The following is a 22,125-nucleotide window of genomic DNA, read 5'->3' on the forward strand; positions in this document are numbered from 1 at the left end:
CCTGTGGAGTGAACCAGTAGCGGCGGAGTCACCTTCACTGCCTAGCTGCCTTCTGCCGTATAGCCGCAGGCCTCAGCGGCTAGCGTCTCCTTATGCCCAACAGGACCGGCTGACTTCACGCGCTCTTCGGTGACGATCTCTCGTCTCTACGATGTCTCCCTCGCCCGAAAAGTACGCCGAGTCGAAGCACGCTCCAACCCCACCCCGGCCTTGTCAGCCTTCCCAGTCAGCTGCATGCGGCCTTCTAGGCGGGATATATAGACCTGGTAGCCCCACAGCATGTTTATGGGAAGCAGCGAGGTCAGGGAGTGCTGAAAAACAGCTCTACATGCGGAGATTTGCCCTGGACTCAAATGAGACTCCGTGCTTCGTCGCCGTGTGTCAGGGGGATCCAGGTGCCGCGCTCGCGCCTATGGGATGCCGCCGAGGTGTGTGTCGGTTTTTTCTCGAGCTTCCACGTCTTTTTGTGTCCTGGAAGCATGTCACGCATGTCTAGCACAGGTGCTTCTTTAGCCCTGCGTAGTTCACTGCCCCTAAAGAAAATGCCTGACTCGTTCTCCGCCACCCAGTTGGGCGTCACTCAGGGCTGGTACCCCGCTAACTCGCGGCTGCAACGCTCTCGACAAGAAGCTTCAAGGCGCTGGCGGGCGCTTTGCGGCAAAGAAAATGAAATTCCCACTTCAGTGGGGCCGAAACACGTTCCTGCTGCCAGCGCCCTCGCAGGAGCCGGGTGCTGCATGCTAATCGGCACTAGGCCGGCTGACGCATCCCTCCACTGCACGAGCTATAAGCGTTTTTCGTTGCAGACGCGCCGGTCAACAGCGAATAGACCGCGCTGGCGTTCGAATCCGCCGCGCCCGCGGCGCCTGTTCAGGTCAGCAGAGCTCCACTGCTGGCGACTTGCATGCGCACCAGGCACAGCGACATGCGCGGATAAATACATATGCGTGTGCGGCCGGGTTCCCAGAAAAACTAAGACGACTACAATTATGAGAGACAGACAACCGAGTTCTTTACGAGTTCAGCACACCGCCACCCCGCTGGGCTACTTATACCCCGCAGCCTATCATCTCATTCAAAGAGGCACACGGGCAAGCAAGGCACGAGTGCACACGAAGATGTGTATTCCGCAAGAGAGCGGGTCGAGTCGGGGACCGCAGAGTGAGTTCGTTCTCGCTGCGATTCTTTGGAATGATCCCAAGTACACAGTGAGCTAATAGGCACAACGAACTGGGCAAGCATGAAGAGATCCAGAAGAGATCCATATAAACGGCAAGGAATCCGCGTACCACGACGTCTTTCACAGGCTACGAGGGGGGTCTGAAGCGCCAAGACCTGCGAAAGAGGTCGACCCGGAGAGGCAAGGGGGCGAGGCCGACAAAGCGAGAGAGGAGAGAAGGATTCAAGTCAGCCATGAGATACCAGAGAATCCGAGGAAGCAGAGCCGGAGGAGACGCGGATGTAACGAGAAGACCATTCGAAAAGGGGCTCGGCGCCGGTTCGCCTCTCTTGGTCCTCTCACAGCGAAGCAGAGGAGGAGGAGGAAACGGCGCCGGGTGAATCCCGCGGAAGGACAGGATGCACAGAGAGATGCGGAGACGGCGAAGGCGCCTCTGAAGAGGAAGGCCTGGTCTGTGGAGAGTCACGAGGTGGCACACGACCGAGTGAGTCATTCGCTGGTTTGAGCGGTGCTGTCGGGTTGATCGCCGCCTTTGGCGCAGAGCCCGCTGCAGCCCGTGCGGCCGCACTCCCTCCAGCCTCGCGCGCGGGAGGCGGGAAGTGGCTCCTCGCCGGTCGCCCCCCTCGCCTTGATCAGCAGAGGACGAAGAGAGAGAAAAGGTGAAACTTGGAGAAAAGCAGGCAGAAGAGGATGAATTAGAGACCGACAGAGAGGCTGACGCCGAATCATCCGACGCCCATGAGTGGAACCCGGCGGAAAAAAGCGGAGGGCGAGGGAGCGTTGAGCTGTGAGGCGCCGCGCCGGCAACCGGCGTCTGTTTTCTCTACGCCTCTCTACTGCATCACTCGCGAAAGAGGGACGAATAGGCACGGGCGGGTCTAGGTCTCAATGGGGCGGTCAGGGTCTCAACGGACTTTCCTCTGGAGCCCTCTGCTTCTCCTCCGGCAGAGGAACCTTGCCTCTCGCCGTCGTCGGCAAAGGCTCTGTGGGAGCCTCTGTCTCTTGGTTCGTTTCCCCTCTCTGCGCAAGCGTCCTGTTCGCTTGGCTGCCTGCATGCATGCGCGTGGCTGCCGCTGATAGCCGAGGCCGAAGAGACAGTTCGTGCGGGAAGGGCGGTTGGAGTGCCGCGATCTCCGCTTGTCAGCAGCGAGCGCACCTTCCCCTCAGGGCCCTGCCGTGTCGCCTCTGAGTCCTTGCTCGGCGACAGCGATGTGGCTGAAGCGGCTCCGAGAGTGCGGAGGGCGGCCGCAGTGGAGGCGGGCGCCGCGCGAGCGACTGAAGAAGAAACGGCAGAAGCAGCAGAGGGAGAAGCCGACTCCGAGGGACGAGAGGAGAACTCTTCGGAGCTCGAAGACCTCTGCAGGGAGCGAGCCGAGCCGACCGAAGAAAGCGAGGAGAGGGAGGGCGGCGGCGCGGAGAGAGATGTCGCGGAATCGAAGGCCAGAGGACCCAGAGACGACGAGGCAGACGCCACGAGCGGCTTTGCCGAGCTTGCAGGGCAAAAGGAAGAGGACAAGGCATGCGAACGCGCAGAGGAAGAGAGGAGACTGCGGGAGACGCGAAGCTGCGCCTGGGCGGCTTCTAACGCGGAGTCGTGGCTTCCCTCGGCAGCGAGGAGAGAGGAGCGAGGCGAGCGTGGAGAGGCGGCCGATGGAAGGAAAGTCCTTGAGGCAGGAAAGCGAGCGGAGCTCGGTCTAAGGCTGGGTTTGAAAGTGCATTCCTTGAGCTGGAAAAGTGCACGCCGAACACCGCAAGACACGAAGCCGACTGACAAACATCAGGAATGTACTTCTCTCTTATTCACACGTACCTCTGCTTATGCATGCACATATATATCCGCCACAGACAGGCGAAGAGACTCGGAAGACAAAGAAGACAAGTCCTGAACGGAAGGCCGCACACGGCTTCTGGAGCATGCATTCGTGCAACAGAGAATCACACTCAAGCTAAAACAGGCAAGCATTCGCGCCAGTATTCACCCCTGCGCTCTACGCTCTAGCGACACACGGATGCATACATATCTGGATACATACAGATAGATATATGTAGATATATATATCGTCGTGTGCGTCTTTTACAACGAGAGACATGCCCCTCATGGCAGGCGCTGCTGTTTTTATGGAGTCAGAAAGACCTACAGCTTCAAGTTCGCGAAGCTCGAGAGCCAGGCGTCGCTTCTCCTCGGCGCAGTGCCTCAGTTGAGCAACTTGGGCGCAGTACAAGCGAGCTGTGTCGACGTTCCTCAGCAAGCTGGAAAGAGGCGACACCAAAGCGAATCGAGTCGATAAGGAGATCCTAAGCGTGAGATAGACGCGAAAACGGGGCGCAAGGCAGAGCCTGCTACTCCCGAGGGCGAGAGGAGGAAAGACTCCAGCGCGGAGATAGATCACAACTGGGCGCCGCGCGGTAGAAAACGCCAGAGTGTGCGACTGCGACAGGCGGACGAGTGAGGGAGACAGGCGAAACGCAGAGCGCAAGAAGCAAAGAGAGGCGAAAGGGATCGGGGAGAAAGTGGGAGCGAGAGGAGGAACAAAACGGGTCCCAGATGCAGTGGCGGCCGAGTCGTCCTGCGATCGACGGAACACAGTCCAAACAGCACTCGCCAATCCACGGAAGAACACTAGAGTATACTCGAGAGGGGCGGGCAAAACGCGACGACAGGCCCCCGATACGCGACTTACGAAAGGAGGGAGGCGCTCGGTTCACGGCTCTGGCGCTGCCTGAAAAGCGTCGGCTGTAGGGAAGGAGAGACAGCAGACATCGGAGCAGAGGCTAGGCCGACGACCGTTTCAGGTCTTCCATCCCCTCGACTGCATGAGCCGGTATGCCTTCAGTTTCGTGCTCTTGTCCCTCCGCGCCAGGCATGCAGGTCCTCTCCTTCGGTGTCCCTGTCCTGCTTTCTGTCTCGCTTCTTGTGCCCGTTTCCGCGTGAAATTGCCTTCTCAAAGCGCCGACGCTGTCTCGAGGGCGCGTGACGTGCGGAGGGCTTCCGTAGTCCCTTCCTCCTTCCGCGTCGCTTCTTCTCCCGCGGTGAACCGAGGCCCTTTCGCGTGACGTTTATTACGAGGCAACCGAGAAATCATCTCTGCAGGCCGCTCCCCACACGAAGGGTGCGAAACTCGCCGAGACTCAGGTACTGGCTTATGCTCGCCCAGCGAACCGCGTTCTCGAGATTCCTTCACGTCTCGACTCGACTTGAGACGCTTTCTCTCGCCGCAAGCCCCTTAACGTGGATCGTACCTTGAAGGAAAAGACTTCTCTGAGTTTGCACTTCCTGTGGCTGTCGTGGAGCCCGACAAAATTGCCTCGCCGGTCGTTGCCTCTGCGTTCTGCTTCGCCCCCTCTGGCTTCCGTCCGACGAAGAGGCAAGCGCGTCTTTTCGTCGTGCGCACAGAACCGCCGAAAGCAGGCGCCTCTGCCCTCGTCTTCGAGCAGCAGTCGCCAACGTGCGTCTCGATCCGCGGCTGCAGTTCTGAGGACGCCCGTGAAGGGCGGAGACGGCGAGACAGTCCGCAGGCCGCTGCCGCCTCTGCGGAGTTCGCATCGTGTCAGTAGGGCGAGAGGGCTCGCCTCTCCGCGTTGGCCTGCTTCCTCCTCGTGTCCTCCTCCGGCACCGAGGGGGCCTCCGCTGTCTCTTTTCCTCGCAGAATTGGGAGGGAGCGCGAAGCCGCGAGAGACGTGGTGGAGATGACTGTCGCAGCTCACTGTGCGTCGTGGGTAGCGCCTGTTTCCTGCCGCCAGCGGGATGCCGCCTCGCCCGCCCTCCGCATGGGGTTCGTTGGTCCGTGCGCTCTTTTCTAGTGGACCTGCGCGGCGTCCCGCCGCCCCCAGCGACGGAGAAGACCGGGAGAGGAAGAGCGTGCGGGCGTTATGCGCGCCAGAGCCTCGGAGCCCAAGGCGCCTGCCGCCCGCTGTGGGCCTCGACGCGCCGGCTTCCCGGCTGCCTGTCTCCTCGCTCTGGCTGAGCACCAGGTCTCTCAGCGACTCCCGCGCAAACGCAGAGGACGCGGAAAGCGCCCAGCTGCTCCCAGAGAACCTTGCAGGCATCCGCCGAACGGAGAGTGGCCCTGCTACCTGGAGCGCTTGCTCGTGGCCTCTTCGCGCTTCTCCCCCGCCTTCGGCCGCGTGCTTCGCCCCGCGACCGCCAGGTGTCTCTGGAGGCCAGAGGGAGTTCGCAGAGGCTCCGCCGCGACCGGGGCTCTCACGAGGCACGATCTCCAGGTTTCGCCCGATTCGCCGCGCACGGGGGTGTCTCGCCTCGCCTGCGCATCTCCCACAGGCAGACGCGGGCGCTGAAGGAATCTTCGTCGAAGGTGGTGGCGCGACGCAGAGCGCCCTGCTCTCGAAGGAGCGCTTGCTGTCGCGTGCGGCGTGGAGAGGATTCTTTTCGCAGCGAGTTTCGCATGCGGGTTCGTTTGTGAGTTTGCCTGCCGCGCGATGTGTGTCTGGAGAGCGCCGCACCGCCGCATTTCGGCTGCGGCGGAAGACATCGCGCAGCGACCTCGAGGCGGCTGTTCGGTCCGCGCCGCGCTTCTCAGTCGAGCTCGCGAGCGCCTCTCTGGCCGCATCTTTTCCTGCCTCCTCTTTTGATTTCGACTTTCCCGCCGCGCTCCAAACGCCCGTAGAACTGCGAGTGAGGACGCGGCGCGCTCCCGCAGAGGCCTCCGTGCCGCGGTCTCTCTCTGTGCTTTCTTTCTCGCGAAGTCTCGTCTCTTGTCTTCGCTCTCCTACTTCCCCTTTCCTCATCGTGCATCTCTCCTCTTGGGGCCCACAGTCGTTTCCCTCGCTTCTCTCTTGCGCTCCCTGTCTTGCATCCTCAAAGTCTGTATCGCCTCCTCGCCACGCTCGGCTTTCTTTCGGCTCTCTCTCCTCGCTACGGTCTCGCCCGAGACAGCGCGAAGAGAGAGCGGAGGCGACTCGGTCGCTGGCGCCCCCGCCTGGCGGGCGCCGCCTTTTCTCAGCGCAGGCAGAAGTCTCCGCTCTCGACTTCTGCAGTCTTTCGCTCTGTCTGTTTTTTTCGCATTCCAGCCTGCTCGTCCTGTTCGCGCAGGATGAGGTCTCGTTTTTCTTCTCGAAGGTTTTGCTCTCTTCCCCTTCGCCCCGGGGAAGGCCTTCTGACGCCTCGCTGCTGTTTGATTCCTGCGACAGCGAAGACCAAGGCGAGCCGCTTCTGGTATGACACCCGCCCTCGGAGTCTGGCGGCCTGCGCGGGGAACTTGACGCGCCGCGCAGAGCCGAGCAGGGGCGACAGGAGGACGCACGAGAGGAGGCTCCGGAAGAAGCAACACAAGAAGAAAGAGAAGAAAAAGAAGACGAAGGAGAAGAAAAGGGCGGGCGGCGCTGCGCCGGGGACGAGGCGTGACGCCTGCGAGCAGGCGGGCTCTGAGGAGAGGAAGGGAAGGAAGGAGAGGGAGAGGAGGTGAGAGAGCGGGATGTCGCATCGCGCGCAGCACCGGACTCAGCAAATTGCGTGCGAGGAACGTCGTTCTCGCGCGCGCTTGCAGACGACCGCGTAGTCGCCGCGCGGCCTTTGTTCCTCGCGTTTCTCCGGGACTGCCCCCCCTCTTCCGCCTCTCCCTCTCTCTTTGCCTCCTCTCCGGTGGCGGATCCTGTCGGTCCTCGAGCTCCCGAGACAGTCCCGGCTCGGCCTCCTCGGTGTGCTAACGGCGTTCCCTCTTTCTCTTCTTCTCCTGGCGTCTCCTCTCGTCTGGTGTCGCTCTCGCCTCCAGATGTGGGCGGCGACGCAAGGGCTGGCTGGTCAGACCCCGAGCCGCGGGAAGAAGAAGAGGGAGAAGAAAGGGAGGAATGCCTGTCCGCAGAAATCCTTGCTTCTTGTTCATTATTTCCCTCATTGCCTCCGCATTCAGCTGTTTCCTCCGCGGCCTCCCAACTCTCTTCGGTGGATAAAACGGCTTCTGTTTGAGAGTTGGCAAGCGCTCGCTTATGCGCACACGCTTTCTCGGTGACGCAGCCTATCTTCTTTCTATTTGACGCATACATTTCCTTTTCACTCTCCTTCTCTGCGTCGTCTCGCTCGCTTGAACTCGAAGTGACTCTCTTCTTCAACTCCGTGTGGTGCCGGGTCTCTTCAGTCTCTTTGTCTGCACACGGCACTTCTTCCTTCTGTTCTTCTTCCTCCTGCCTTCTAGCGTGCTCTGCTGGCTCCTTCTTGTGCGCGGCCTTTCCTCGAGGCAAAGGAGAGACCGATTTGCCTCCATCGACAGAGAAATTATATGCAGCCTTCTCGCTCATTTGCTGTGTCGAACGGCGACAGTGGGGCGGTTCCTGCAGCTCGATAGGACCAGGTGTATGAGCAGAGGAGAAAGTTCTTCTTCTCTCGGCATGCCCACGAGTTGAGATTCGCGTTAGATCTTCCGAGGAAGAGGCACGTTTTGACTCTTCTTCAGCCGTGCTGCAAACTCCTTTCCAGGTCTCGCGCTCTCGTCCTCGTTTCGATTTCTTCTTCTTCGAGGCCTGAAGAGGAGATTCTACATCTCGCGGCGACCGTGAGGCTGAAAAGATTGCGGCCCTTCTGCCCTCGCGAGCCTCTCTCTGCCTTTCACCTTGAGTCTCGAGTCTCGTTCTTCTTTTTCTTTCTTCCACTGTTTTGCCGCGGAGTTGCTTCTTCTCCTGGTCTCTACGGCCGCCGTCGCCTTTGAATCCGCTTCGCACGCTCTCTCCCTCCGGCTCCCGAGCTCCGCTGGAACTCCTCTCAGGGCTCTGTCCATCGCGTTCGACGCCCTCTCGTTTCGACTGCAATTTCGGCCGTTTTTTCTCCTCCTCCCGCGAGTCCTCGACTTCATGGGCGTCTCCTCGCCCTCCATTCGCTGTGCTTCTCAGGCTACGTTTTTCTTCCTTGTGCGCAGCTCGCTCTCGCCCGTTCCCTCTCTGTCGATGCCCCCCGTCGCTCGTTTCGTGTCTCTGCGATTCTTTCTCCTGGAGGTCCGATAGTCTTTTCCTTTCTTCGCTGGCAGCGGCCTCCGTATCTGAACCGCTGCGTCTCTCAGCCTCTCCTTTGTGCCGCATTCTTTTCCCGATCGACTTTCGCTCCCTACACGACTCCGAGGGCCTATCACTGCGTTCGTTGGAAGCTCCTTTCTCACGCCTCTCTCGTTTTTTGTCATCCTCTTGCTGACTGACTTCTTTCCTCGTCCCCTTCTTTGCGTCAGTCTTTCGCGATGCTTCCCTTCTGCCTTCATCCTCGCCCTCCTCCACCACTCGCCTCGAGGGCCTGCCTTCAGCCTCGGCCGACAGACAGCACAGACAGCAATGAATCCTCTCTGTGGCGCGCGCACGTAGGCCCGACACCGTCCGTTGGGACCGGCTTATATTCGGGCGAAACGTGCACTCCGCGGTCTCCTGCTGTCTGCGTCTCCTCTCGTCTTCTATCCATCTAGCTTGTCTCTTGCTCTCTCGCAGGGACGGGGGGTGGTGGAGCTTCAGCTTCCGGTAGTTGAAGAGCCGCTCAAACACGTTTCCTGCTTCGCTTTCCCCCGTCGCCTTGCAGCCGCTGGCGCCGCCCCTCGGTAGACCGCTGTCTGAGTTCTTTGCTCCATGGATCTCTCTCTTCTCTTGCGTGTCCTCTTCTTCTTGTCGCCCCTCTTCGGTGTGTGCTGCGCGCCTTGCATTCGAGTCCTGCGCGCGGCCATGAAGCCGCTTCTGCACATTCCCTGGCTTCCTGCTGTCTGTTGGAACCCCCCTGCCCTGGCGCTTCGGAGGACTGTCTCTGAAGCCCGTCGAGTCTCCCTGGCTGAGAGGGAGAAGGGGTGGCGGCGGGGAGGCGAAGAACAGCGAAAGCGCCTCTTCGCGGGGGGACCAGAAGCAGGGGGACGCAGACGGGGGAACAAGCAAGTTCGAGAACTCGAAGTTCGCTTGTTTTGCTGTTTCCGTCGAACGCCGGGACTTCTCGCCTGCCTCTCTGCGATCCGCAGGCGCAGCGGAGAATGCCAACGAAGGCGGCAAAGCGTCAGAGTGCGGCGACGCGCGGGTAGATGTCGACGAACAAGGAATCGAAGGCGACGAAACCGGAGCAAGCGAAGAGGAGGGACAAGGGCCTTCCTGAGGATTTGGAGGGGAAAAAGCAGCCTCCCATTTCGCTGCAAGCGCTGGCTGTCTCGCTGCCAAGGGCCCTACCCCTTCTCCTCCGCGGAGCAACGAGGCAGCAGTCCCGCAGAGGGGGCGAGCCCGCTGGAACGAGGGAGCAGGCGACACGTGAAGAGATGGCGAACGTAGAGCCTTTGTGACACTTGAACGCAGAGGCGACGAATTATCCAAGGAAGAAGGACTAACCGGAGGCAGAAAAGAAGGCAGGCACGGCGCAGGGGGAGCCTCTAAGTCGTCCTCAAGTAACTCCAGAGACTGAAGAGACGACGCGGAGGAGAAGGAGGAGCTGCTGCTGAAGTCTCGGTTGCCCTTCTGTCTGAGCCAGGAGTCCCACCCTCCTCGTGGTTGTTTCAGATTCGATTTTGTTTCGGCTGTCTCGCCTTGGCTCTCTTCACTCCCTTCAGACTCCTTCTTCTCCGGGTGCTTCGTCTTCCTGCTTTCTGTCTGCCTCTCCCGGCGTCTGCGACGTTCCGCTTCTCTGTTCTCTTCCCTGCTATCGCTCTTGAGGGCGACGCCGCTTTCCGCTTCTCCTCTCTGGAGGCCCTGCCTCGCTTTCTGAGTTTCGGCGACGCCTGCATCGCGGCAGAGTGAGGCAAAGGCAGTAAGCGAAGAAGGCAAGAGGCCGAAGGCGCCGCCGGCAGCGAGAGAGCATCGCCGCTCGGGGCTTTGATCATAAGCTCGACGCAGGGTAAGCGCGGGGCGCTGGAGAGGTGTCTCTTCGCCGCGGTCTATCCCCTCTTGCGGGAGCAGGAAAAGCGAACGCGCGCAAGCCACCAGAGCGGAAAAAAGACGGGAGTTTTGTCTGTCTCGCGCCTCTCTATCTGGCGTATCGTCTCCACGGAAGGCTGTGGATGCAGCTGCGAAATCCGCGTAGCTTTTAGGGCTTTTCTCCTCTTTGCGTCTTCTCTTCTTTCCCTCGCTGGGACGCCCGCAGCCGTGGCTCGAGGTTGATGGAAGCCGCGTCGGATCTGTTTCCTCGCTTTCACCCCCCCATTTTGAGTCGCTTCCTCGCCCGTAGGACCTCTCCGCGTGCCTCCGTCTCCTTGTTGCCGTCCTTTGCTCTCGTTCCTCTCTCTCTCTGCCGCCCTCCTCCCTCACATGAAGAAGGCATCCACCGCAGGTTTCCTCTGCGTGGATGCAAGAAGCGGAGGCCGAGCAGGAGGCGCGCGGTGAGGAAGGGGCGAGCGAAGAGGCGGAGGGATGATGCAGGGGGGCGACACGCATGTCAGAAAGCTCCTCGGGAGTTGCAAGCTGCTGCTGAATCGCCGCTTCCAGATTCGCTCCCAAGGAGGGAGATTCAAGCGAGTGGAGGCGCGGCAGCTGCGGAAAGGGGGAGAAGGACGCACGCAGACCGCCCGCTGCGGAGTCGGCTTGCAGAACAGCGCTGGAGGGCTCTGTGCACGCTCTCGTCACCCTCCCGCCTGCTGTCGACGTCTCCGCGTCTCGATTTTGTCTCTCGCGTCTCTTTCCTTCACCGTGTGCGTGTGTTTTCCCTCCCTCCTTTGCTCTTCGCTTTTCCGCTCTGCGGCCCCGGGCGCCTCCGTTTCTATTCAGCCGTTCGGCTTTTCCGCGTCGGCGAGCACTCTTCTCCTCTGCTGCCGTTCTCTCCCTTTCTCCCAATCTGCCTCGCCTGTCTTCGTTCTCTCCTGTCGTGCCTTCTCTTCTGCCTACGCGATTTCGGTCTTCGCCTCTGGAGCCATTCTCTCCCTGGTCGTTCTTCGCTGCTGCGCCGCTTCGGCCGCGGCGCCTCTCGTCTTCGCTCTCGCGGGCTGCCGCACACGTCGGCGCTCGCTGCGCCGGCGGCAAAGTCGGTTTCGAAGTGTGGAGCTTCTGCTGGCGGGGACTAACTGAGTCTCCTTGAGGTCTCTCCTCTGCCTCTGTGATTGCCCTCGAAAGACGCTGTGAGCTGTGGGAGGCGCGTCCCTGCGATGCGCCACCCCCAGGCGGGGGATTCGCCCCGTGATAGCGCGTGCGGGCATGCGGCAAGCAGCGGGATGACCTGCGCTCTTCTTTGCTTCTTTCGCTGGAGTTTGGCGCAAATTTGCAAGGCGCAGCTAGCTCCTCCAGCGCGACCCCCGACACGTAGACGGCGCCCGCTCTGTCCTTCGACCGGCAGACGAAGGCCGCGAGGACGCCTCGATCGAGTTCGAGGGCCTCTCAGGAGCCGCCGAAGCCGCCGGCGGCGAGGCGCGGCGCAGGGCTGCATCGGCGCAGAGAGAAGGCCCCAGGGCTTGAGGCTGCTGGAGACCGCTTGAGGGCGAGAACGCAGCGTCAGAGGCGGGAGACGCGGGGGCTGGCGGACGCGAAAGAGTCGAAGAGAAAGTCCGGAGAGAGGGAAGGCTGTCAGCGATATAAGCGAGTCGCGGGGACGGCGCGGCCTGAAGACTCCGTGGGGAAGACGACGAGACCGAATTATCCGAGTTCAGAGACGCAGACGGAAGGCGCAATGGCAGCGCGGGGGAGGGCGAAGGGTAAGAAGCAGGCTGGCACCTTCGAGAGGCAGTGGAAGGCGCCCGCGGCGACGCGGCACAGAGAGGCGGAGAACGGGTCGAAACGCCAGAAGAACAGGGAGAAGCTGAAGACGCAGCAGGCGGAAAATACCTGAGAGAAAAGGGCGTCGAGGGCGAAGAAGAACGAGAGGGCGGGCAGCGCGGCGGGGAAGCAGAAGAAGAAGGCGAGGATTCATCGCGGTGCGCTGAAGAAGAAGAATGTGCAAAGGAAGGCGAGGGAGAACACGAGAGCCCCGCAGAAGAGGGAGAGGCTGCAGGAGGGGCGCCACGAGTTTGCGGCGAGCGAGAAGGGGCCGCAGAAAGCGGACGCCGCGAGAGAGGTGAACCTGAACAAGGCGGAGAGCTGAGAGGCGAGGAACTGTGGCGGCCTGTGTCGGAAGCAGAGGAAAGGGGAGTCTGACGGGCGGCTGCGGGGTGCTGCCTCTTAGGCTGAGAAGACGGTGGCGGCCGCTGCTGCAACGGGGGACTCCACACAGAGCCCTGACGCAAAGAAGAGCATGGAGTGGAAGCAGGTAGAGCCCGAGGATGAGGCAAAGAAGGCACGTCAATGCAGGGAGAAGGCGGCGAACTCGCAGAGGATTCGGGAACCCGAGGGGCTGGAGACGGCGGAGGAAACAGAGAAGAAGTGTGGGAGGAATAGACAGACCGCCTCGCCAAAATCGTTCCAGGGCCAGCAGCGCGCGGCAGCGACAAGCCCCCCCCGCCGCTGAAGGAGGCGACGAGGAGCAACAAGGCAAGCTCTGCCTAGGTACTGAACACAGCGAAGAAGAGGAGAAATGGGAAGAGGCGGGAGGCGGAGAAGGACGAGACGCCGCCGAATCGGCCGCGAAGGGAAGAGAGGAAGCAGAAGAAGAAATCGCGACAGGAAGAGCTCGAGGGCGCCGCGGATGTCCCCTCGAAGCCACGCGAAAGTCAGGCTTTGGCGTGGTGCCCAACAGGGACGGCAAGTCGGCGGAGGTGTGACGCATGCCAGCTCCACAGAGAGAGGCCCCCGAGGCTGCTGACGAAGCGCGAGAGGCTGGGCACGCAGCGGCGGGCAGCGAGGCTTTCCGTTGAGGGGCGGGCGCCTCCGCATGCATTTCTGGCGTGTTTGCCGCTGAAGAGTGGAGACTGGGGGGCGAACCGACAGGCGATTCCGCGTGGAGCGATCGCGGCGCGTGGAGCCGCGGCGAGGAGATCGCGGACTGTCGAACCAAGAGAGGAGCTGCCGAAGATGAAGGACGCGCGGCCGAGGCGGCGTTAGGCGAAGAGTCGCAGCAAGCAGAGAAAGCCGAACCCGGGAAAGAAGGAGAGGAGGAAGGCAGTAAACTCGAGGAGACAACCAGAGGCGGAGAAGGAGAGGAAGGCGAGGCAGAAGAAGCAGGCGGCCCAGAGGCAGAAGGGGCGTGCGCTGCAGGCGAGAAGGGCAGAGCGCTTTGCGAAGCAGATGCGCCTGGAAGACGAGCGTGGGCAGCATGCATTGAGGAGAGGCGTAGGGCAACTCCATGAGAGGGAGAGGGCGACGCGGAAAGCGACCTGAAACTATGCGCCATAGGCGCCTTGCGTGGCCTCTGCGCCAGCCCGCAAGAGCGCGGAGGAACCGGAGGCAAGCCCCGCCTTCGACAGCCCTGACTACTTACCTGTGTGCTGCAGAGAGCAGCCGCCACAGGCGCAGAGGCGCTCGGAAAGAAGGGCGACGCCGGGAGCGGTCGCTGGGGACAGCCAGCCAAAGGAAGAGAGGAAGGAAAGGAGGAAGAAGAGGATGAAGAGGAAGACGCAGAGAATGAAGAGGAAGAGGGAGATGAAGAGCAGGAAGATGAAGAGGATGGCGAGACGAATGCGGATGCCGAAGAGGATGAAGCTGAGCAAGACGAGGAGGAGGAAAGAGACAGCGCTGCTTGACTCGAGAGAGCGCGAGAGAGGGAAGGTGCTGAAGAGAAGCTGGTAGATGCGACGTGCCCAGTTGATGGTCCGGAGGGCGAGGAAGACGAATGCAGAGGATAAGACGAATTCGGAATGGCGGGCGACGAATTGGAGCGCCCCGAGTCGGCAGGAGGAGAGGGCGGACGAGGCGAGCGTGAAGGCACGCGACTTGTATCGAGAGATTCCACAGCGCGAGAGAGATTCGAAGACGGCACACGCGAAGCCGTGGAGAACGAGGAGAAAGAAGGATACGGGCCGGGTTGCAGAAGGACGTTCGCGAGAGGCTTTTTTGACTGCTCTTCTATGCATTCCTCTGCAGCTTGGAGGCAGGGCGGCGCACTCAGTGCAGGCAGACAAGGAACAAAGAGAGAAGGCAAGTCGAGCAGGTTTCTAGGCAGGTGGAAAAGTTTTTCTCCTTTGACACCTTCCATCGTTGTTGAGTGGGGGTCAGCGCGGCAAGTGGTGTCGCTCTTTCCTTGCTCTTCTTTTTCGAGTTTTTCAGCGTTTTTTTCGGTTTTTTCGAGCACTCGACAGTCCTCGAAAGGCCGTGGGACGGCGACTGCCGGCGGCGAAGGCCAGAGGGTCAGAAAGGGCGGAGAGTGAGAGGCAACTGGGAACAGAAATGGAGATGGAGAGGAAGAAGGCGAGGCCGGAAAGCCTACGCGAATACTCGCGTATGGCTCCAGCGAGATGACGTAGGCCTCAATGTCGTGTAGAGCTCCCTTCAGCTCGCTGTCAGTTTCTTCAAGGAGCTGAGAAAAGTTGAAAGATGCGCGTTGCCGTCCTCCGTCTCTCTCGTTTCTTCTTCGGTCATGGTCAGCTTCATCCGCAGTTTCGCTCATTCGCGCTGCGCGCTTCACCGGTCCGCCTCTTTCTGCTTCCCCTTCGTGTGGGTCTGCGTAGTGAAGTTCGTCACGCCCTGAGTGCGTTTTATCCCCACCTGGAGCTCGCATTTCGTGTCCAGGTCTTTCTTCACTGTGTTTTTTTTCTTGCTTTTCCTCCCTCCCTCTTCGCTCTTTGTCAGGATCTGCGTCTCCTCGTTGAGCTGGGTCAACCTCTGCTTTCTCTGTTTGCTGGAGGTTGCAGATTCCTTCTGTGTTCGTTTCCGCTTCTATGTGTCTTCCCTCGGGTGCTGTCTCTCTCTCTTTTCCTTCCTTCGAAACGTGTCTGCTGCCGTCTCGTTCGTGTCCGTGTTCCAGTGCGGCTTCCTCCGCTTCTTCTGGTTGCCCTTCGACTCGATCTTCTTGCAGGCCTTCGCCGTCTCCTCGCTCGTGGATTCCTGGTTCGGTTCCTGTGTTGAGTTCCTTTTCTTTCCTCTCATCTGCGCGCCTTGCGGCTTCGTGGCCTCTTTCGTTTTCTTCCTGGATCTGTCTCTTCTTCCTTTCGTGTTCTGTCGCCTTCTCGGCGACCGCGGGGCTTTGGCTTCCGTTGGGCTCAGCGGCGGATAAGTCCCCCAACGAGGGGCCCAGATGATTACTTTCTTTTACATCTGAGATTGCAGTTGTCTGTTTCAGCGGCGAGGCTTCTTCGTGTGCCTTGCCCTCCTCCTCCTTCTCTCTGACTCCCTCCTTCCGCGCATCTTCGGCTTCTCTCAGATCGCGTCTGCGGTCGCTCTTCTCTCCTGCGCCTCGCGTCGCTCGTTCGTATCGTTGTCTGTCTCCTCGCTCGGTCGCGGCCTCGCTGGGATCCGATTCGCTTTCTCTCTCTCTGGATGCAGGTCTCTCCTTATCACTGTTAGGCCTTCCGTCAGAGTTTTCAAACGCTTCTTCCCGGCTGGCGGCGTTTGCTGAATTCACCGCGGTGCAACGGTCTGCCTCGGGGCCATGGCCTTTCTCCTGTGCGCAGACGTGTCCTGCGTCTCCCTCTCTCTCTTTTCCTTCTGAAATTTGCCGCCTTAGCCCCTGTCGCTGCTCGCCCTTCGCTGCCTCCCTTGCCCCTCTCCCGTGCCCCCCGTCGCGCTCCACGCCATCTATGTGACTTTTTTCCGCGGTTTTGAGAGAAGATCCCGTCCCGCCTTCTTGTCGCTGAAGAGCGACGAAGCCGGTTGGAGGCTCTTTTTTTCTCTGCCAGTTGAGCTTTCTTCGCGAAGCCACCTTCTCTTCTTCTTCAACTGACCCGCATGCGACGGCCTGCCAATCGAGCACGGACGCTGGGCACTTTTCTTCTTTCGCTTCGTTTTCCACTTTGTCTCGTTTGACCTTCTCTTGCGCGTCGTCGATTGTTGTCTCTTGACTTGTTTCTCTGTCACTGCGCCTGCGTAGTAGGCGCCCACCTCGCTCGCGCTCGTCGAGGCAAGCTCCTTTAGTCTCTCTTGCCGCAGTTCCGGTTTCGGGTCCTGTGGCTCGCGCGCATTCTCCTGTCTTCTCTGCCTCGCTTATCTCTTTTCGCTTCTCCTCCGTTTTCCTCTGCTCGCTAGCGTCATCCGCGATGTCCCTTTTCTCTTCGCGACCCCCTTCGTTTTCTCTCTCTCCTTCCGCATGCTTCTGCCCCCTCTGCTCGCTTCGCGGGAGGCATCCTGTTGCCCGTTGCCTCTCGTGTTTCTCTTGCCGCTCAGCAGGGCGGTGGTTGTGGCTCTCTCTGTCTTCTTTCTGCTTCGTGTTTTCTGTCCTTCGACTGACTTTCTTCTCCACTCTGCCTGGGGTTAGGGCTTCCCCTTCGCTAAGGCTTCTACTTCTTCTGCGTGTGTTATCTGTGCCCGTGTCTTTCTCTTCTCCTCTTCTTCCATGGATACAGGCCTCGTCCTTTTCTGCGTTTTCTCGCGTCTGCTGTGACCTGATCGGTCTGTCTTTTGGTGCCGCAGCCTCTCCTCTGCCTCCTTTGCAGGCCCCTAGCTCTCGCCACCCCGTGTCCGCGCCTCCTTTCTGTCCTTGTAAAGCGTCTCTTGCGGTTCCAGTCTGAGCAGATAAGGCCTCTGCAGCGGCGCCGTGGACTGCAAGGCCCCCGACCCACGGCGTCGGCGCCGCTCCCTCTGCTCGAGGCCCGCAGCGTCGCTCGGCGCGCAGACAAGCGGCAAAGGGGGAAAAAGATGGTGAAACTTGCGAGAGAATTGCGGGGGAAAAGGCCGAGGGCGCGGAGGCAAGGCGAAGCGAGAGCGGCGCGGAACGCGGCGGAGACAGTGGAGACATTGATGGAGACAGCGGACACAGAGAGGACACTGGAGACAGTGGAGACAGGGCTGGGGGCGAACGAGGCGAGGACGGACAAGAGAGGGCAAATGGAGAAGGCGAAGCGAGCAGAGAAGGAGGAAGCGGAGATGGAAATGCTCCAACGGACGCGTTTCTCACGTGTGCATCTTCCCGTGCAGAGGCGTGAGGAGCTGAAGGCCAGGGCGAAGGCGGGGGAGGAGGCGAACGCGAGCTGAAGTAGTGAGGAGAGTTGCGAAGACTGGCGGGTCGCGGCTCTCCCTTATGTGAGGCCTGGAGGAGAGCGACGGGATGCGCCACTAGAGATCGCAGCTCCAGGCTCTCGAGGCGACAACTGGAAGAAGATGATGCTGATGGAGAAGAAGAAGGCGGAGGAAATGCTGAAGAGCGACGAGCCGGCACACGAGAAGCAGACGAGGGATACGAAGACGAGGGCAACGCCAACGGAGAGGGAGGAGAAGGGGGAAAAGATGGAGATCCAGGAATAGAAACGCGAGAAGAAGAAGGCGCAGGAGTAGTAGGGTAGATAGTCGAATGTGGAGTGTCGGTCCTGTTGGTTAGGCAAGTCTGCGGAAATGCAGCGCCCCTCCGCCGCTCGTCGTTTCCTGCCTTCAGTGGGGATCCTCGTTTTCTCCTGTCGACAGCAGCCTCTTCGCGCGTAGATGTCTCTCTGCATGCGACCTCGGGGTCCCTGCGCGTGTCTTTGTTTTGACTTCGCTGCCTTGTGCGAGTGAAATACCGCGAGCACGGAGAGAGCTCTTCGTCGATCTCCCGTTTGTCCGTCTTCATAGCGCGCACCTCGCGCAGTCTTGGCTGGAGTCTCCAGGCCGATTCTCCTCGCCCTCGCCCCCAACCTCCCCTCCAGTCTCCATCGAGCAGACGCCGTTTTTCGCTGCAATTTTGGATTTCGCTCACCCTCTCCAGTCTCCGCGCCTGGTCGATTGCAGGCGCATCTCCTCCCCTCCCCGCCGCTCGCTTGTGCCCTATCCCCTTTCGCGTGTCTGGCGTGCGAGCTGCCTCCTCTTTTTCTCTGCAGCGAGTGCCTGGGCTTATTCCTGGCTCTAGAAGGGAGCCGAGGTCCTCTACCCCTCCTGCTGTCGTGGGTATTCCTGTGTTTGGTTTGATTTTCAAGAGCTGCCGCGTCGGCTCGTTTCCTCTTTTTTCGCTTTTCTCTCCCTTACGCCTTTCTCGCTCTCTCGCGCGCTGGAAAAAGCGCGAGCAAGGCGACAGCTCGAGTCTCTTCTTCTCGCCGCAGGCTGTGCCAAGAGCTCTCCACTGCCTTTCCGCCTCCGCGACGGTCCCGGCAGCCCTCGCAGGGGTCTCAGCGTCTTCTCTCTTGTCTGCATGTCGTCTCTCCGTCGGCAGACTTGGTGTGTAGTATCTCACTGAAGAATGAGCTTCGCGGGAAGCTGCAGCGGGCGCCTCTACTCTCTTTTTCTCTTTTTCGAGGCAGAAACGCGGAGAAGGAGAGAGCTCTGTCCTCTCTCCTGGCAGTTGATACTTGCACGCAGAGGTGGAGGGCGTCTCTCGCTTGAGTGGCTCAGAGAGCGCTAGACCTGCACGCAGTCTGTTCGGCGACGGAAACAGCCGCGCGAGTCGAGGCAGGCTGTCGCCTGTGCTGTCCGCCACTTGGAGACTGAGCTGTCTGACACTGTCGCAGGTTTTGTCGCCCTCTGAAAACGAAACGGGAGAGCGAGGAACTCGCTGGCGTGGGGTGCGCCAAATGCATGCAGGAGGCTCATGAGGGGCTTGCGCCCGCCGAGGGTCCTTGCCTGTCTCGCGTGCGGGCGAAGAGCGGAGAGCGCAACGCAGGAATGACTCTGGGGCGGGTGAGGAAGAATTCAAAGGAAGAGAAGGACGCAGATAGCAAGAAGAGACAGAGGAGGATCGCAACGAAGGCGAAGCAAAAGACGTCGCGGAAACGCGACAGTGAGAAGAGGAGTCAGGGGGCGAAGACGAGGAAGCAGATAAAGACGCCGATCTCGGCGGTCCGTTCGCAGGAGAGTGGAGAGAGGAGGGACGAGGAGGAGAGGGAGGACGGAGAGAAGACGGCTGTGGGAGAGAGGACGAGGGCGATGGAGAAGAGCGCGAGGCGCGCCTATCAAACAGCGAAGACGTTGAGACATGACTTGAAGAAGGCGGAATTCCCCCAGACGGAGCGGACGACGTCGCAGACGGAGGGGGGGGCGCGGCGCCAGAGGGAGAGCGTGCAGATGAAGAAAGAAGCGGAGGACAGTGAGCGGGAGATGACGGAGAAGGCTGAGGCCACCGGAAGGGCCACATGCGTTGGCTGTGGACAGAATATGCCGCTGAAGGTGGCTGTTGCGCAAGAGACGCTTGGAATCCTTTGTCGGCGCGTCGATGTGGGAAGAATGTGTCATTCTCGTCTGGCGCGCGGAAACGCGAGCGCCAAGTTGTTATGGCTGCCGTTCCTTCGATTCCCTGTCGTGAGCGAGGATTCTTTCCTTCCGCGGTTCCTACGCTGGCAGTCGCCCGGTTCCCTCTTTCGGCCTCAAAGTCTCTCTCGACGTCTCGCCTCTCCTGACTCCGCTGTTTGCTTGTTACGCTGTCCGCGTCTCCGCGTTCGCCTCGTCGGTCCTCTCTCTGCCTTTCGCTTCCGTCGCTCTGCACCGGGTTTTTGGAGTTCGAGGTGGCTGGGCTGCGCGGCTCTCTGCCCCCTGCAGCGAGTTCTCGCAGAGTGGCGGCTGCAGCAGGCGAGGGGGCGCGGCAGGCTGGAGGCGCGGCGAGACGCGTGAACGGGCTCCGCGGCTTCAGCAAGAGAGGAAAGGGCTCAGACTCAGACGGCAAAAAAGGCGCAGGCTGCGAATGCAAATGGACAGCGGCAGCACGAGGAGCCGAGCGCGCCTCTGGGAGCTCGAAGCGCGTGAGGAGACAGCAGGGGCGCCCAGTGGCGCGTCTCGGCGAAGTCCCAGAGGGACTCTGCGGCCTCCAGGAGTTTGACCGCCGGGAGGCTGTCTGTTGCGCATTTGAAGACGCCAAACGCCTCGCAGAAGCGGCGGCGTGCCCTCGGGAGGGAGAGGAAGACGCACGAGAAGACGCACGAGAGCGAGGCTGCAAGCACCTAAGAGGCGGCGACAGCCAGGCATGCTGCCGGGGAGGCGGCTCGGCAGCGGCGCTGCTGCTGGGCGCTTCTATACGAGCTGACTGGAAGGAAGCGCCGCGAAGGCGCGCAGAGGGCGAGAAGACCGGAGACACATCGCAGGGCGGAAGCGAAGAAGAGGAGAGAAGAACAGAATGGTTTGCACGCCACGCAGGAACGCAGTTGGAAAACCACGAGGAGAGAGGTGTGTGACATGGGGAGGCTGGACGAGACGTCAGGTTCCGCGTCTCCTCCAGCCGGTCTCCGCTCCACAGAGGTTCGCTAGTCCCCTCTCGGCAGCTGCTCGCGAACCCTGAACTCCTCGGTTCGCAGATCCCGTTAGAAGCCTCCTCCAGGCGTCGTCGAGCAAGCGCGCAGCGCATTTGTGCACTGTGTGAGGCAAGAGCTGCGCAGAGGGTCGCCGGCGGGCTCAAGCGGCCGCAGCCCCTCTTCCCTCGTATGTCGGTTTCGTGGTCGCCTGACTCCAGTTTTCTTTCTGCAGGCAGAATCGAAGTTGAGTTTTCGACGTTGTTTCTCGCGAGCTCATGGGCACGCGAGAGTCCCTGTGGGGAGAAGGGTGCAAACGCTTCAACGAACCTCGCCACCGCTGTCAGCTGAAGTCGTGACGACGTGACACCCGCGCTTGCAGAGGCGAAAAGGGGCTCTCTCCGCAAGTCTGGAGAAAGGCGTTGTCGGCAGCGCCAGGCCCTGTTTGGCGCAGGGCTGCGCAGAACTTGAAAAAAACGGCCTTCGCGGCTTCATGCGTCCGACGCCTGTTTGACGTCTACATCGGCGGCGCAATAGAGAGATAGACGCACCTCGTTGTCTACTTCAGTTATGCACCTACGCACGCGTGTAGAACGTGTCCTCGCGCCTTCACTGTGGTAATTCACTTCCTCGAGGGTAAAAAAATTCGGAGTCCCCCGATAATCAGCGGGCACTTGGCTGCGTCGCAGCGCATCTTTATCGGCAACAAGTAAAAGCTCTCAGTCCTGTCTGAAAGTGTGGCGGCTTGGCGAGCCCGAAGCGCTGACTCTCCCCTCTGCTCCCTCAATCGCTCCTCTGAATGAGGAGCAGGTCTCCGCTGAGTGCCGGTTTCCTTCTGCTGTTTCGCCGCAAGAACGTCTATCAGACACGCGGGTGACTGTTCTGGAGGAGACAGGCCGAATCGAGGGCGAATCCCAGCAGAGCCCCTTCCTCATTGCTGCCTTTGTCACACAGCGAGCGAGATGAGGCACGGCCTCCCCTCCCCCCCATACACGACCCCAGGCGTCTCTCTCTCTACACACACACCCGTGTTTTATTTCCACGCAAGAAATTCTCTTCTGGTCCTAGACAAGATTCAGGCAAACACACCCTTGTGACGCGCTGGTGTGCGAGCGGCAGAGATGTCAACGCGAGGCCTGCTCTGTCTCTCGTTCTCCGCTGGGCAGCGGGCATCCCACCGAGAATTCTGCTCAGCTGGAAGACCTGACCCCAAGGTGTCGGCTTCACCCAGCGAGTGAGTAGTTTCTCTAAGTTGTTGTTCACTCTCTGCTAGGAAGCAATCTGGAACTCGTTCTGTTCTCCACTCTGGATTTCCATTCTCTGGTCTTCTCCGCTCTGCTGTTTTTCAGTCCTCTTCTGAATCTGCTCCCTTGCAGCGTCTCTCAGCCGCCAGGAGCGAAGGGAGAGGCAGCGGACGGAAGGAGGCGAATCTAGACAAACCGAGAAAATATCTTCTGCGCACGGGTTCAGCTGAGCGCAAACGTGCAATACCATTTCCTCATCTGCTCATGGTGTAGCCTCAGCTGCTAAGGGGAGTGTCTAGTCTGCAGGTCATGCAAATGTGTATCTGTCTGCCCAGTTACGAGTCGGTAGAACAACGGCGCGCTGCGTGAGAAGTTCTGTTTAAGGCCAGCGAAGCGACCTTCGTTCCTGAAATTTTCTGCTCGCGCCTCCTCATGAGAGGACCTCGTTGGAAGACAAGGCCAGGGTTGGGACGAGGGACCGTCCTGGCGCGTCTTGAGACAGAAAACAGGAAGCAGCGTCAGCGAAACTGGCTTGTCACCCCGCCGGCAGAAGCTCTGCGACATAAAAACACGAGAAAACGATACAAAGAAACAACCCCGAGCAACCCAAACGGCGAGAAAAGAAAAAGTGGAGAGAAGTTGCAGGGAGAGAGGGAAGCGGGGGGGTGAGCAGTGC

General features: G+C 60.4%; 1 protein-coding gene across 1 annotated transcript; it reads right to left on the reverse strand.

The window, feature by feature from the left end:
- Positions 1-2,021: 2,021 nt before the first annotated feature.
- On the reverse strand, positions 2,022-20,321 carry BESB_047320 (uncharacterized protein; the record flags this gene model as incomplete). Its single annotated transcript, XM_029363183.1, has 6 exons — positions 2,022-2,906; positions 3,319-3,430; positions 3,862-3,914; positions 4,421-11,381; positions 11,885-12,273; positions 12,546-20,321. 6 exons carry the CDS (start codon positions 20,319-20,321, stop codon positions 2,022-2,024), a joined length of 16,176 nt encoding a protein of 5,391 aa, XP_029220549.1.
- Positions 20,322-22,125: the final 1,804 nt, after the last annotated feature.

Source organism: Besnoitia besnoiti, chromosome III (genome assembly GCF_002563875.1).
Source record: "Besnoitia besnoiti strain Bb-Ger1 chromosome III, whole genome shotgun sequence".
Lineage (NCBI taxonomy): Eukaryota > Apicomplexa > Conoidasida > Eucoccidiorida > Sarcocystidae > Besnoitia > Besnoitia besnoiti.